The 16,179-nt window shown below is 32.1% G+C and overlaps 2 protein-coding genes across 2 annotated transcripts; both read right to left on the reverse strand.

Annotated features, from left to right (window-relative positions):
* Positions 1-1,584: 1,584 nt before the first annotated feature.
* LOC137822087 (isoflavone 3'-O-methyltransferase 4) lies at positions 1,585-4,738 on the reverse strand. The gene is made up of 4 exons (XM_068626992.1): positions 4,138-4,738; positions 3,743-4,053; positions 3,142-3,206; positions 1,585-2,063 (listed from the first exon to the last, which is right to left on the reverse strand). Exons 1-4 carry the CDS (start codon positions 4,581-4,583, stop codon positions 1,767-1,769), a joined length of 1,119 nt encoding a protein of 372 aa, XP_068483093.1. The 5' UTR covers positions 4,584-4,738; the 3' UTR covers positions 1,585-1,766.
* A 5,124-nt stretch (positions 4,739-9,862) lies between these two features.
* On the reverse strand, positions 9,863-11,074 carry LOC150025322 (uncharacterized). Its single transcript, XM_090295723.1, has one exon. The coding sequence runs from the start codon at positions 11,072-11,074 to the stop codon at positions 9,863-9,865; it is 1,212 nt and encodes a 403-aa protein (XP_090151849.1).
* Between the last annotated feature and the right edge of the window lie 5,105 nt (positions 11,075-16,179).

Raw genomic sequence — 16,179 nt, forward strand, 5'->3', positions numbered from 1 at the left:
AGTAAAAAAAATAAAAAAACAACGTATTAAATAATATAAAACATGAAAAACGAAAAGGGTTTCCTGCTTAAAACTTTCTTCGCGTGGTAAGAAAGAATTGCGACGAAAGTTGTTTTATAGTTTAGATTAGTTTTTTATTTTAAACTAAAATTATTATTATTTTTATTTAAAATAAGATTATAATTTAAATATAAAAATATAATTAAAACTGTAAAAAAATATTTATTATAAAATAACATAATTAATTATTTATAAGAATAAATATAAATAATAATAATAAATATATTTTTAAATAAAAAAAAATTATATAATAATTATATTAATTATAAAAAATAAAGATAAAAATATTAAAGTTATTTAATTTATAAATAAATCAATCCAATTAATTTTTTATCAATTAAAAAAATATAATTTCAATCACATTTATCCCATCACTCACAAACTTTCATAAACTTTCTTTACACTTTCTACTCTATTTATCTTAATCCAAACAACCTCAATTTCTTCACACTTTTCCTTCAAGTCATCTCAAATCCACTCCCTCATTTTCACTCCGTAATCCAAACAAACTCTAGAAGACCGAGTGATCCAGCAGTTGAGATTGGAAGGAGTAACGAGAAGCTTGGAAGAGGAAACTTAAACATAGACCACCGACCACCCGACAGGAAGGAAGAAGACGAAGCCTCTCAATATTTCTCTAGGTCTCATCTCCCCAACGAAAACATTATTATTTTAATAATATATAACTAAATATGTTTTTAACGAATATATTTTTATTTTATTTAAAAAAATGGTTTTATAGTAGTTGTTAATGAAAACATCATTGTAAGTTTTGGTGTTTAACGAAGACTTAAATTGTCATTATTAAATAGTATTTTAATAATAATTTAGCACAAAATAATCTTCTAAATGAATAAAGAGAATCATGTCGTTCAAATAAAATAAATAATGAAATATTAATCAGCATATTAACCACCATAAAGTGTTATGGGTCGAATATTATATATATGAGAAAATTGTAGCAAGATTTATAAGATTTTGGAATTGTCTATATAAATAAAAAATTTCTTATACAAAATATTAAAAACTCGTCACTATTTTAGAATAACTATTTTTAATGATATTATCGTGATCAATAAATGAAATATGCATGAATTAAATAGTGTGTTGGTTGAAGACAAAATGAGGTTTAAAAATTAAAAAGTTAACTTAATTCTTTAAGTAAGCCATAAGAAAAGCAAGGAACTAGAAAAAATTTAGTGAAAAAACATGATATGCTAAAAGTTAATAAGCATCTAAAAATCTAGAAGAAATAATGAAGAAAAAATAATTATAATTTTTTTAGGAAATTTGGACATTTTTTTTAAAAGGATTACTCAAAATAGGTTACTCAAATTGGTTCAAAAAGAAAAGTAAACTTAATAGTTATATATGTTTCGAATCAAATAAGTAATGAATTGATCCTAATTTTCCGACTCATGTTTCTAATACAAGGAGGGATTATTCAGTGTTTAAATCATAAGTTTAAATATAAAAAAATTATGTTCATGAAAAATAAAGTGAAGACTCTTGTGGACTCTGATATCATCTTTTACATATTTCAAATATTTTATTAATATGAAAGTGCATATAACATAATATATTACATACCATGAGCTTGTTCTCTTACTTCAAAATGCATAAAAACAAACATAAAACACATAAACAAGCAATTAGAAATAAATCTGAGAAAGTAATAGGACATAGAACATAGCATATGTTGTGGTCTACTTGAAGAACTCCATAATCCAGAAAATGTTGACATGACATTCATATCTTATGCCACTAAATCCAGCTTCTCTTGCCAATTTCATGAACTCTTCTTCAGATCGTTCTTTACCTCCTGGGTTCTGAGTCATCATCAAAACATCTATTTGTGAAATCGCCTTATAAGCATTATTAGTCTCTGTTATCTTTGGAAGAACTGCCTCCACAACTATCACTTTTCCATCATCAGGAATTGCATCATAGCAATTCTTCAACAACTTTAGACAATGTTCATCACTCCAATCATGAAGTATCCACTGCAGAGTTACTTAATGTCAAAGGGCAGATTGGTATAATTGAATTAAACTCTTTAATAGTTTTGATGTTATCTTTAATAGTTTTCTTTGTTTGTTTGACATTTTTTCATTGAGAAATAAGAAAGAATAACCACGAAAATCACAAATGGTTTATTCTATTTCTTATAGGTTGGAAATCCCACATTGACTAGAGATAAGGACATTTCATAATATATAAATGGGTGCAAACCTCACTCCCATGAGCCGGTTTTATGGGGTTGAGTTACGCTTAAAACCCATTTCTTAACATGGTATCAGAGTCATTTCGAGCCTATCTTAGCGAGTATTTATTGGGTTTATCAGTCCACCCGCTATCGGGCCGTTATCGGACCACCCATAACATATATCTACACGCACGGGCGATCGATTAGAGATAAGAACATTTCATAACATATAAATGAGTGCAAACCTCTCACCCCATGAGCCGGTTGTAGCAAAAAAAAAAAGTATATTTCATACAAAACTTAAACAAATTTCTACCCTCCTTCCACTATAAAAAGGTTTCTAACCACATTTTAATTAAAGTGTTCTCTGCAACATTAAATCAACGACTTAGAGTCTACTTTAAAGTTGAAATTAGAAAGAAAAAACGACAACGACCAGGCACACTGAAGAATTGAAAAATAAGAAACACATTCATAGTTTGTATTAATTATATAAAAAACCAAATAAAGTTTTAATAGAATGTTTAGAAGTTTAAACTGAAGTCAGAAAGGTGTTTAAAACAGAAAAATACTTGCACCATGAAATAGTAAAAATATTCACTTGATAATTTACTATGATAATGCAACAATATATATAATTAAAAAATAAAAAAAGTTATAATTAAAATTTAAAAAAAAATGATTAAAATATCTATTCATATTCAAGATAAGGAACACGTTCATAATTTGTATTAATTATATAAAAAAAACAAATAAAAAAGGTGTTTGATAAAAGGAGAGATTCCTCTCCTCTTTAAAATTAAATACTAGTATATTTTTCCCAGCACCCATCATTATGAATTGACCAAAATCTCCACTATCACAGACACACTTACCTTCATAAATATGGCGTCTCCTTTAGGCACATTTTCAAACATATCTCCCCCAACATGTTCCACTCCTGCAATATTAGGTACCTTTTGCTTTTAAAACTCAACCTATTCATAGCATATATTATTAACAAATAAATTATTTTCAACATAAAAAATTATTAAATAAAAATTAATTTTTGATAAAAAAAATTAGTTATTATAATGATTAAATTATAGATTATTTTAAAGATAAAAAAGTTATTAATTTTTAAATTAGTTTCTAAATTGATATGTAATTAGGTATCTAGATTTTTCTATCAAATTTAACTAATTAAAAATTAATTATTAATAATAAAAATTAATTTAAAAATTAATCTATTTTTTAATCTTTAAAATAGTTTCTAATTTAATCATTATAACAATTAATTGATTTTTAATTTTAAAATTAATTTTTAATCAATATATTTTAGTGTTTGTACTCTAAGCAAGTAAATATATTACACACTATTTATGTTATTATCTTGTAAAACTCTAAATTTACCAAATAAGTCTTCAAAAGACAAAAAGAACATTTTTTTTTCTTAATTTTGCAGAACCACAGGATTGGAATGTGTAAGGATGATACCAGGATAGGAAGGAGCATCTCGAATGACATGAGGCAAGTCGAAATTGATGCCATGGATATTAGGGTATTTGGAAGTGATCAAGTTAATGTTGACTCCAAGACCACCACCAACATCCACCACTCTTTTTATGCCCTCAAAACCTTTGTAGGATTCCAGAACCTTCTTCATCACCAAAGTGGTGTGATTGATCATAGCTGTGTTGAAAACCTTGTTGAATCTTGAGTCCAAACGTGGATACTCAAAAGCATGAGTGCCATAAACCCTATTGAATGGAATACCCCCCTCCCTAGTTGCATCTTTCAGCTCACTCCTATTTTAAAACATACCAATATGTTTGTGATGGAAAGGTAGATAAAATGATAATAATAGTTGAGAGAGAGAGAGAGAGTTTAACCAGCTTTGTAGGAAGATTTTGTCTTGGACTAAGGCCATCAAGGGTCCCAACGAAACTCCATCAGAATTGGGAGCAAAGAATGCGGCGACGGGAGTGATGGTGTAGAGGCGGTGAAAGGAGGGAGGAACACGGTGGTCGGAAACGAGGGAAGAGTGAAGAATGGAGTGAGAAGAAAGAAGTGCGAGGAGACGATCTAGCATTGAGGCTGCTTGTGGGTTACTGCAACTAATCTTTGATGCTATTTCCTTAGCAGACAGCTTAGCACCTTCTCCAGCTTCTTTGAGCACCTGAAACACTCCCAGGTCCGTCGCCGATTGCAGTGCCATGGAAAGAACCACCGAACTCACAAGCTGCATGGCACGCGAGAAGCTTTCTTCATCTTGTGTTTGTTGTTCTTCCTTCCTCTTCTCTTCATCATTGAACCTTGAATTTGGAAGGCTTGCCATCTCCACGTAGCTTGTACACTTAAAACCAATGTATATTCTTCTTCTTCTTCTTGCCTATTTTAGAAAAGTTAGAGGGGTATACAGCACTTTAATTTGAAAAAAGTGGTGGTTAGATGCACCACTTTACTATTATATCTGTGGAGTCATGTTAAAGTGACCGCCACAAGCCATATTTAAAATATTTATAATAGTAGTTGCAAGAATTTTTTTTAAACTCAGTTGAGAGTAAATAAATTAAGATCCTATGTGATAGATTAGGTTTATTGGGATAGGTGATTTATGATTAAATATTATAAATAATTTTTTTATAGAAGTCTAAAGTACACTTTTAATGAGTTTTTAAGATACACTTTGAATATTGAACATTTTTTTATTGTTGAAGGATTTTATAAAGATGAAGCACCTCCAACTTACAACTTAAAAAAGAAAACTTAAGTGAGAAGTAAACGAGTGACGGAAGAATCTTTATGTCAGCAATTATTCAAAGAGTTCTAAATACTATTTAAATCCACTGTCCAAGTACAATTATTTTTAAATTGATACACTGTATTAAAATTTAGATTAACTAAGTTTTGTCAATTTATTTTAGCGATAAGATCGAATCTAATTAAAAAAATATGGATAATAAATTTACATGAATTAAAATAAATTTAATGATCATTAATTAAAACTAATTTAGTGACTATATATATAAAAACTAATTTAGTGACTATTAAATAAAAACTAATAATTTAATGATCAAGTACATAAAAACTAATTTAGTGATTATTAAATAAAAACTAATTTAGTGATCAAATATATAGAAATTAATTTAGTATCCAATTATATAGAAACTAAACTAACAACCAATTTTATTGATACTAATTTGGTGACAAAAATATATAGAAACTTATTTAGTGACCAAACATTTTAAATTTTTTTTAAATCCATTTAAAGTGGATTAAATCTAGATTAAATCCACTTTGTTAATTAGATTAAATCCACTTTGTCAATTACATTAAATCCATTTTGATATGGACACAGACTAATTTGGTTCGATCTGGACCTAAGCCTACTCAACCGGGACGCGGACCAACTCGACTCGACATCGAGTCGGGCCCGAACGAATCGGCATAGGCCCGATCCCGCACAACTCAACATCGGTCCGGGTCCAGACAACTCGACATCGACACGGGCCCGAACGACTTGACATCGACCCAGGCCCGAACGACTCAATATTGGTCCAGGCTCGGACGACTCAAAATCGATTCGGGCTTGAACGACTCGACATCGGTCCGGACTCGCTCGATTCGATATCAGCCCGGAGCCTCTCGACTCGAAATCAGTTCGGACCCGAACGATTCGACATTGATCCGAGACCGCTCAACTCGATATCGATCTGAACCCGGACGACTCATCAGCCTAGCTTAAATCAAGTTTGCAATTTCAACATTCAAACCTCTCCATCTCTCTCTCACTATATATTCTCTTATCCACTTATAATTCTTACCTAGGAAAATAAATAATTTAGGCGTGAGTGGACATTAACAATGTCAACACCCATGTTGGGGCATGATATAATTCAAGGATATAGAAAATTGGTAAAACAACATCAGTAATGGTGCTAAACGGAAAAACCAACAACTAGATAATTTAGCGCACTTGGTAAATAGAGCATGAGGGTCAAGGATCTTTCTGGGAACCCAAGTATCAAGAGGATGAAATTGGGTTTGTTGATGTATTTCGCGAACAAACACATTTCTCTGTAATCTAAACAATCACAATCGTGATTTGAGTTTCTAGCTGCAGTTGCGAAATTTATAACAAATTCATGAAAATACATAGAAGCATTTGAGAGTTCAGCTCTAATATTCACAACATTGACCAAAGTTACATTATTATATTTCCATTGCAAGATTATTTGCTAAGAAATATGTGGAACCATGGTAATTGTAGGTGCAAATTTTTGGGGGCAGGAAACTCTTCACGAAGAGTATATACTATGCAAGTATGTATGTAGATTCTTAGAGATTGTAAATGAAGAATAGAACATGAAAACATAATTTAGGGTTTTAAGATGAAGAAGATAGTAAAGTTGCGCGCAAGCACACAAATAAAAGCAAAATGCTATAATGGAGTACGAATCAAAACTTACAATAAAACAATTTGAAGAGATTGGCCTCCTTCGGAGCAGAGTGTTAGAGCAGACACACAAAAGATGGAACTCACAGTGAGAAATATGAGAAGAGAGTCTGTTCTGTTATTGATTTCTTCTTATTTAAACAATACAAAGAATTGTCTATTTATAGGCACTATTAATTTGGATTATTTCTAACACCCCACCATAATCCAAAATACAACTGTTCATGACAGAAAAAATAAAACTACTGATCACGATAGAAAACTGCCTTCATATCTGTTTAAAAATTTCAAACTACAAGCTCACAACTCTAATCAGCTTTCTTAGTTCTTTAAACCTCTCACCCTTCAGTGCTTTAGTCATTATATCAGCTAACTGCAACTCAGTTTTGCAATATGTGAGCTTGATTCTTCCCTTGGACACTTGATCTCGAAGGAAGTGAAACTTGGTTTCAATATGCTTGCTACGGCCATGTGAAACTGGGTTTTTTGCAAGATCGATTGCTGATTTATTGTCCACAAATAGTTCAACAACACTTCCAGTTTCAAACTTCAATTCTTGAATCAGTGATGATAGCCACAATGCTTGGCAGGCAGCAGAACAGGCAGCTATATATTCTGCTTCGCATGTGGAAAGAGCTACCACAATTTGTTTTTTTGAACACCAAGATATAGGTGCCCCAGCAATTGTGAAAACATATCCCATAGTACTCCTTTTATCCAATAAATCTCCACACCAATCTGAGTCTGAATAGGCTACAAGGTGTAGTTCAACCTTTTCTTCTTGTTGTGGAAAAATGATGCCAAAAGTCAGTGTTCCTTGCAAGTATCTCAAGATTCTTTTTGCTGCCACTAGATGTGAGTGCCTTGGATCACTCATAAACCTGCTAACCACACCAACACTAAAGGAAATTTCAGGCCTAGTATGACAAATAAACCTCAAACTCCCCACCATTTGTCTATACATAGTAGCATCAACAGCAGGTTCATTTTTGCAGTTGTCCAATTTGGTATTTGCCTCTGCTGGAGTTTCTGAAGCATTGCAGTTTAACATGTGGAATTTCTTCAAAATCTCAAGAATGTACTTCTTCTGGTGCATGAATAGGCCTTGATCAGTTTGCACAAACTGTAGACCAAGGAAATAGGACAATGTTCCCATATCTGACATCTCAAACTCACCTTATAAATCTTGCTTCAGCTTATCAATTCCTGTTGTGGTACTACCCGTGATTAAGAGATCATCTACATAAAGGCAAAGAAACAGGATATCACTATGATTTAGTGATTTAACATAGACACCATGCTCAACTAAACATTTCTGAAAACCACAGCCTGATAAGAAGGAGTCTATCCTCTTGTTCCAAGCTCTTGGAGCTTGTTTTAACCCATAAAGTGTTTTCTTCAACCTCAGCACCTTGTCCTCATGCCCTTTATTGATAAAGCCAGGAGGTTGAACAACAAAAACTTCTTCTTCAAGTGGTCCATTTAGAAAGGCTGACTTGACATCTAAATGCCACAATTTCCAATTTTTCCATGTTGCTAAGGCTACTAGCATTCTCACAGTTTCCAGTCTAGCAACTGGTGCAAATACCTCTGAATAGTCAATCCCCTCCTTTTGCATAAAACCCTTTGCAACTAGCTTAGCTTTGTGCTTGGCCACTGTACCATCAGACTTCAACTTAGTCTTGAACACCCATTTAACAGAAATTGGAGTCTTCTTTGCAGGTAAAGATACCAATTCCCAAGTGTCATTCTTCTCTATGGACTTGATTTCTTCAATCATTGCTGCTCTCCAAATATCACTACGAATGGCTTCCTCAAAATGAACTGGTTCAGAATCAGCTAGCAAAGCCATGTGTTGCACAAGATCACCTTCTGCAGAGATAGCATTAGCAGAGAACAGTTGATAATCTGTGAGATGTGGAGGTAAATTTCTGACCCTTGATGGCCTAACGTTCACGGATGGTGGTGATCTCACCACATTCTCTTGAGTCTCTTGAGAAACCGTGTTGCTGTCATCCAAGTCAAGTATCCATTTGCTCATTAATGGTGTTGATGCTTTGAAATCCTTCCATGAATTTGACTCATCAAAATACACATCCCTACTGAAAATCACTTGCCTTGTGACAGGGTTATAGAGTTTGTAGGAGCCAGTTGAGTTGTAGCCAACAAGAATCATAGGCTCACTTTTGTCATCAAGTTTATTCCTCCTTTGATCAGGGATGTGCCTATAACAAAGTGAGCCAAAAATCCTGAGATGCTTCACTAAAGGTTTCAGACCAGACCAGACTTCTTCAGGAACTTGAGAATGTAAACTCTTTGTAGGACATCTGTTGAGGATATAGACAGCAGTGGTTGCTGCCTCTCCCCAAAAATTATGTGGAAGAGTTTTACCTTTTAACATGCTTCTCACCATATTTAGAATGGTTCTGTTTCTTCTCTCTGCTATCCCATTATGTTGAGGTGTGTAAGGTGTAGTCACCTCATGCAGTATACCTTGTTCTATGCAGAAAGTTTCAAGTTCCCCAGAAGTAAATTCTCCTCCACCATCTGTCCTGAGTACCTTAATGCATTTCCCTGATTGCTTTTCAACTAGGCTCTTGAAGTTTTGAAAAATTTGGAACACCTCACTCTTTAATTTCAGCAAATATATCCAGATTTTCCTGCTCAGTTCATCAACAAAAATCACAAAAAATTTGTTTTCTCCCAATGATGGGACATCAAAGGGTCCACAAACATCAGAGTAGATCACTTGCAGAAACTCTTTAGCTCTAGAGGGAGTATATGAACTGAATGCAGTTCTGGGTTGTTTGCTCACTTGGCAGCTGTCACAGACTTTGCTTGGAATCTGAATTGAAGGCAAGCCATGAACTAGTTCTTTAGATCTAAGCAAACTCAAGTCTCTAAAATTTAGATGTCCTAACCGCATATGCCATAGCCAGGAATCATTAGCAAGCATTGAAACAGAGAAACATTGTGATTCAACAGTTTTCAGATTCACTTGAAAGGTTCTGTTCTGTGCCATAGGAGCCTTTAAAACCATCTTATTTGCAGCATCAAAAATTTCCAGAAATCCTTGATTCATATTCATTGAAAACCCTTTTTCCAGCAATTGTCCAAGGCTAATCAAATTGCTATTCATGGTAGGAACATAGAGTACATCAGGAAAGTATGGCTTTCTTGCCATTTCTGCCACTGATTAAAACATCACCAGTCCCTTCTGCCTGTATGACTCTATCATCTGCAAATCTAATATTGCTTTTTCTGGTTTCATCAAAGTTCACTAACCAATTTCGATTTCCAGTCATATGATTGGAACAACCAGAATCTATATACCACTTATCATCACAGCTGGAATCATGGTTTGTTATCATCATGAGAAGAAGAGGTTTTTCCTCAGAAATTACCTCACTGTCTTCTTTAGCTATGTGTGCTTCATCATAATGGTTGCCTCTATGTTCATTCTGATCTGGAGGTGCTTGACACTCATTGGAAAAGTGACCAACTTTCCCACAATTAAAGCACTTAATACGTTTTCTGTCAACCTTCTTCTTGCCATCACGCCAGTAATTGTTCCCCTCTTTTCTTGAGGAACTTTCAGCATGATCAATCTTCTCACGTTCTTGATATTGGATATTTTTTGGATTCCCTCCTCTGTAGTCCTTTCCCTTACCACGACCTTTGTATCCACCTCTACCATTATAGCCCCCTTTCTTTGAAATCTGGGCCACCAATGCCTGATCAACAGGCTTCTCTGTGGATCTTTCCATGAGCCTCTGCTCATGCGCTTCGAGGGAACCTTGAAGGTCCTCCACTTTCAGGTCTTCAATCTTTTTCGATTCCTCAATCGCCACAACGATATGATCGAAATTGGGGTTTAGGGTTCTAAGAATTTTTTCCACCATTGACTGATCAGAGATCTTTTCACCGCAAGCCTTCATCGCGTTTGTGTGGCTTATTATTCGATTGAAGAATTGAGCGATTCTTTCATGTGACTCCATTTGCATCAATTCATATTGACGCCTCAATGTCTGCAATCGAACTTTCTTCAACTGTTCAGCCCCTTTATTACATTTCTCAAGAATCTGCCATGCCTCATGGGAGGATTTTGCTGCCGCAATCTTCTCAAAATGCGCATCATCAACACATTGATGAAGAAGGACCATGGCTTTGCAATCTTTCTTCTTATTTTCCTTGTGTGTGGCTCTTTGTGCTTCTGTTGCTCTTTCAACCAGATCTGTGTAGCCATTCTCCACAATTTCGCTGATTTCTTGATACCCCATAATTGCTTTCATTTGGATACTCCATCTATCCCAATTCTTTCCATCAAGAATAGGAAAATTAGCAATGAAGTTTGCACCAGTTTGCCCCATTGACAATCAAACAGAAAGCACCTTTGGATCGAAGAAGAAAACCTAGCTCTGATACCACTTGTTAGAGCAGACACACAAAAGATGGAACTCACAGTGAGAAATATGAGAAGAGAGTCTGTTCTGTTATTGATTTCTTCTTATTTAAACAATACAAAGAATTGTCTATTTATAGGCACTATTAATTTGGATTATTTCTAACACAGAGAAGCATCATTGGTCGTCTGCATTGTCATCGTGGAGTGTGAGGCCGTCGCGGAGTGCATCGCCATCGCGGAGTGTTTCTGTTGCGTGCGTTGCTCATTGCAGAGTGCATTGTGTGAGGGATGAGTATAAAAGGTTAAAAAAAGAAATATCAACTTAGAAATTCAAACTTTCATACTATTTACTCAAGTTTTAAATAATTAAATAATTTTTTAAAAAGTATGCATATTTATTTAAATTAATTTATAAAAATTTAATTTAAATTATTTTTTTTATTAGCTATCAAAAATATAATATCTAATTATATTATAATTTTTATTAATAATAGATATTTTTAGTAACCAATAATATTTAGTTTATAAAATAGTATTTAAATTAGTTATTAAACAAACTATTTTTAGTGAAGTCGAGTGTATGTCACTCCCTTCCTTTTTTTTATATCTTTTTATTTCTTCTTCTAGATTTTTTTAGAATAAAAGTAAGTTATTCAAAATTCAATCATTATCATATACATAATTACTTTATATTCTTTTAATGGTAAGATTTTATTATTAATTTGAGATTTTACTGCTTAGTTGAAAAATAATATTTTTTTTCAAAATTTATCTTTTGATTTGAATTTTGATTATTTTAATATTTTGCATTAAGTTTCTAATAGTGTGAATGTATTTTATATTCTTTTTGTTATTGTTTGGAATTTGAATAACTTTTAGGTAAATAAAACTGTACTGTATGGGCGAGACCGAGATTCGGTCTCCCTGATTGAGATCAGGGAAACCTGACCAAGATCAGGAAAATCTGGTCAAGACGAGGGAAACCACCACAGACGACCCGATCGACTGACACATAAATCCACTAACGCTCAAACCAAGGTGAGTGAAGTTAATCTATCATTAAGAAGGCAGTTTCTTCTTGCACCCCTACAATTTTCTTCCTGCACTCCCACAAGGTTGCACAAAGACAAAAATGTCCCTATATAAATTGTACATTTTTTTTTGTATTCCGGATTATGAAATCCGGTAAATTTTTGGATTGACACTTCTGGAAAATTTTTGGATTGACGCATCCGGTAATCTCCTTGATTGATGCTTCCGGTGGTACATGAATGATAATGTTAATCCAAAATAAAAAAAATGCAAAACATCCATAATTGAAAAAATCATTCCGGATCCGTCAATCCATAATTCAAAATATGCATTCCAAATTCAAGAATCCATAATTGAAAAAAATCATTCCGGATCCACCAATCCGTAATAGAAATTGGGCTTCTAGATTTAGAAATCTAGAAATCAATAATTTATGCAAAATTTGCTTCCAGAACACCCCCTCATCCGGAATGCAACATGATTCACTTCTGGATTGATGAATCCGTAGCACACTCCCAAATTCTGAAATTGTGGGGGTCAGTTTCGGAATTTACAAAATTGTGGGGGTGCAGGAAGAAAAATATAGGGGTGCAGGAAGAAATTGTCCATTAAGGATTATGTAATACATCCATAAGTGTGATCCATTCCACTAATCAGGCCCAATAAGGTAAGCCCATTAAAATAATATAAATAACATACATTGTAAGGAGGAAGGTACGTCATTTATTACTGTGCATCTACCCGAATACCGACCACCCGCTTTACTAACTTGAGCGTCAGAGTACCTTCCGCAGGTACCCCGATTCGGTGTTCACCCGAGACTGAGAGCCGAAGAAGAAGCACGAAAGACGCGAAGGATCCCAGCCAAACACCTAACAACCTGCCCGATCGAAGAAAGAAGACAAAGACTTCAATAGTTCTTTAGGTTCATCTCCCTAGCAGGAACAAAAACTATTTGATAGTTAATTTTAAATTTTGATCTATAATTGATTTTGAAATTGTTGGTAGAGTACTCCAATTACTCTAGTATTAATATATTTTTTTTTGTCAATTAAAAAAACCTATATTTATAGGTAGTTATATTGATATTTGTATTATTGATGTTGTTGTTAATTTCACACTTCAACTTTAGTTATGACCCAATTGTTTACTTTAGTTATGAATTTCTGTACCATGCAAATAAAGTATGCTTTCAAAATGTTTTCTAGAGCATTTTAGGCTTGTTGAGTTTAGGATTTGAATTAGTATACGTGCTATCATAGTTCAGGTCTGAATAGTCTTTAAACTTTTGTGAATAGGAATAAACCCAATGTAAAAGTAATCTTACATAATAATAATAAATATTCAATATAGTAATTTTATTATTTTCTCTTCGTATCATTGTACTTGACCTTAAAAAAAATTAACTTTTAATATTGAAAAAGACCGAAGACATAACCAAATATAAAAAGAGGAGAACAAATAAAAGATAAAAAAAATGACACATGATAAAAAAAAGCAAAACAACTTATTACGAAAGAGTGGACTTTAAGCCTAACTCAACCCCATAAAACCAGCTCAATGGGGTGAGGTTTGCACCCACTTATATACAATGAAAGACTCTAATCTCTAGTCGATGTGGGATCTCCAACACAACTCAGTTGAAAATTATTATTCTTTTACTAAACTCAATGTTTTAGTTGGAAAACATCTTTCTTGATTAAAACATTTTGATTCACCGTGGGACACGTAAATCAATTCTACACCATTTTAAAAATGTAGGTGATAGGAATGACAATAACACAAAAGAAAATAAAAGACAATACATTAAATATTGAAGACTAAAAATTTTATTAGTATGTAAAATAATTTCTATTATTAATAAATAATTTTTAAATTAATATTTTTTAACTATCAAAATTTTAGTTACCAACTTTATAACCAAATTAGTTAGTACTTAAAATTTTGGTAGTTAATTAAATATTAATTTAGAAACTATTTATTAATAATAAAAACTATTATAGTCAATAATTTGATTAATATAATAATTATTTTTTTAATGATTTACTTTATTATTTATAATCATGTTATATGGGAAATACAAATTCCGATAAATTGAGTTACACAAAAATACTTATAACTTCTTTGAACTACTTAAATAATTTAAAACACATAAATTATAATTCATTTAATTTGAATTAGTGGTTTAATTTTAACACAATTCACTTTGAAAAATAAAATAAAATAAAATTATTTAGCTTTTTTTTATTTAAAACGATTCAATCAGTTTATAATGCAATTTAGTCTTGTTGATTCTAATTTGATTTAGTTTATTTTTGTTTGAAGAATCCGCATGTAATAATCCGATTCTCATCTTCTTCTAATGTGTGTGTAATCTATATTTTTTCCTATTTTTCCGATATTTAATTTCATCCATCTAATAATCATGTTTGTATGTTGTGAACCGAACTTTGGGTTCAAATCGAAGAAGCAATTTAGATTATGAACGAACACAAGAAAACCTAACAATCTGTCTACCCCCTTCGTTAGATGCCACATGGCACCTCATGCGCCACAAAAATGCAAAACAAGTCTTTCTTCTACAACCAATTTTTCTAAAAATTATTATATCCACTAAGTTTCTTTTATCTTTAAAAATTATTTCCATAGAATTTTAATAGTTATTAGTTGTTGTTGTCCTGTTAAATTAAATTAAAATTATATTTAGAATAGACTATCTAATGCAGTTTTAGATTCTGTAGACTATTTAATGAACTGCTAAACTATTTAATATAGTGTTATATCGTCTAATATTCAAGAAATGACAGTATAATTATAGTTATATGATTTTAAGTTATCTCATAATAAATCAAATAGTAAATTCAATTAAATTAGTATTCAAAACTTATATGTAATCAAAAGGGTTAAAAATAATAATGAAAATAGAAGGATATTTGAAATTGCTAGATAAAAAAAATAAAGTAGAAATTATAAATAAGTAAAAGTAAACATGTTGATTCCCAATTTTTTTCAACAACAAACAAATTTTTCATCGGTTGATAAATATATCATTCATTCAATAATCTAAATAAAATTAAATTGACTAAACATGCATCAACCAAAGACAATAGAATCTCATTAATGAAACGTGTGTCCACTAATTTATTTAATATCTTACCTGTCTTTATGCGTTTACTCATAAGGTTTTTAATCTTTTACCTCTTTAATCAATTCATAAAACTCAACTAGATTTTAACTAAAGTCAAAATTAAATTATCAACATGCGTTCAAAATTAATATCCAACGCAACAATTAAACTAAGAAAAATATCAAATAATTAGCACAATAAGATTTTGAAAATATAACTTTAATTGTACAAAACCGTAGAATTTATTTTCAAATTACAAAAGAATCAATGCTAAAGAGATTATATTTTTTTTATAATTTTTTTTATTTAAGGATGTAGAAATAAAATTATACTTAAGATATTGCTCACAAAATTTTTTCCTATTTTGGTGTGAGACACTTTATTCAAATCAGTTTAATATATTTATTTTAATTAATAACACAAAATTAACAAAAATAATAGTTAACACAAAAATAAATTCAATTATATCAATCTCATATGAAACAATAAATTTATTTATGATTATATATAATTAAAACTATTAAAGTAAGACTATAATTATTTTCATTGATACGATGTCTTTTATTTATGGTTAATATTTGAAAAATTAATTTTATTGGAACCACATGTATTAAAAAGGTTAAATTGTAAGAGAAAACAGTGAAAGAAGGGCATGGGTGTGGCAGTGTGCCTCAGAACGAACGTGGTGGTGCTCATTGAGCCACGTGGCGGAAGAAAACGGAAGTAGGTGGCGAGCCGCTCCGTGCGCCGGTGAGTGAAAGAAGCCGTTGCCACGCAACTGGAGGGGCCCACATGTGACAGCTGGCAACGCTTTTACGGACTGAAAACCAAGGCGTTGGAGTTTGTGGATGAGATTTGAGTTTCGGGGAAAAGGCCCCAAAAAACAATAATAAAGAAATTGAAAAAGAGCA

The sequence above is a fragment of the Phaseolus vulgaris genome, chromosome 9, assembly GCF_051622355.1.
Source record: "Phaseolus vulgaris cultivar YP4 chromosome 9, ASM5162235v1, whole genome shotgun sequence".
Taxonomy (NCBI): domain Eukaryota; kingdom Viridiplantae; phylum Streptophyta; class Magnoliopsida; order Fabales; family Fabaceae; genus Phaseolus; species Phaseolus vulgaris.

What these genes read in the sequence shown, in the direction of transcription:
- LOC137822087 (XM_068626992.1), bottom strand. Translation starts at nt 4,583, where the DNA reads ATGGCAAGCCTTCCAAATTCAAGGTTCAATGATGAAGAGAAGAGGAAG. An exon ending in AAAATCTTCCTACAAAGCTG is followed by an intron (nt 4,054 to 4,137) that starts GTTAAACTCTCT and finishes GTTTTAAAATAG; the next exon opens with GAGTGAGCTGAAAGATGCAA. An exon ending in GAGACGCCATATTTATGAAG is followed by an intron (nt 2,064 to 3,141) that starts GTAAGTGTGTCT and finishes GTAACTCTGCAG; the next exon opens with TGGATACTTCATGATTGGAG.
- LOC150025322 (XM_090295723.1), bottom strand. Translation starts at nt 11,074, where the DNA reads ATGGGGCAAACTGGTGCAAACTTCATTGCTAATTTTCCTATTCTTGAT.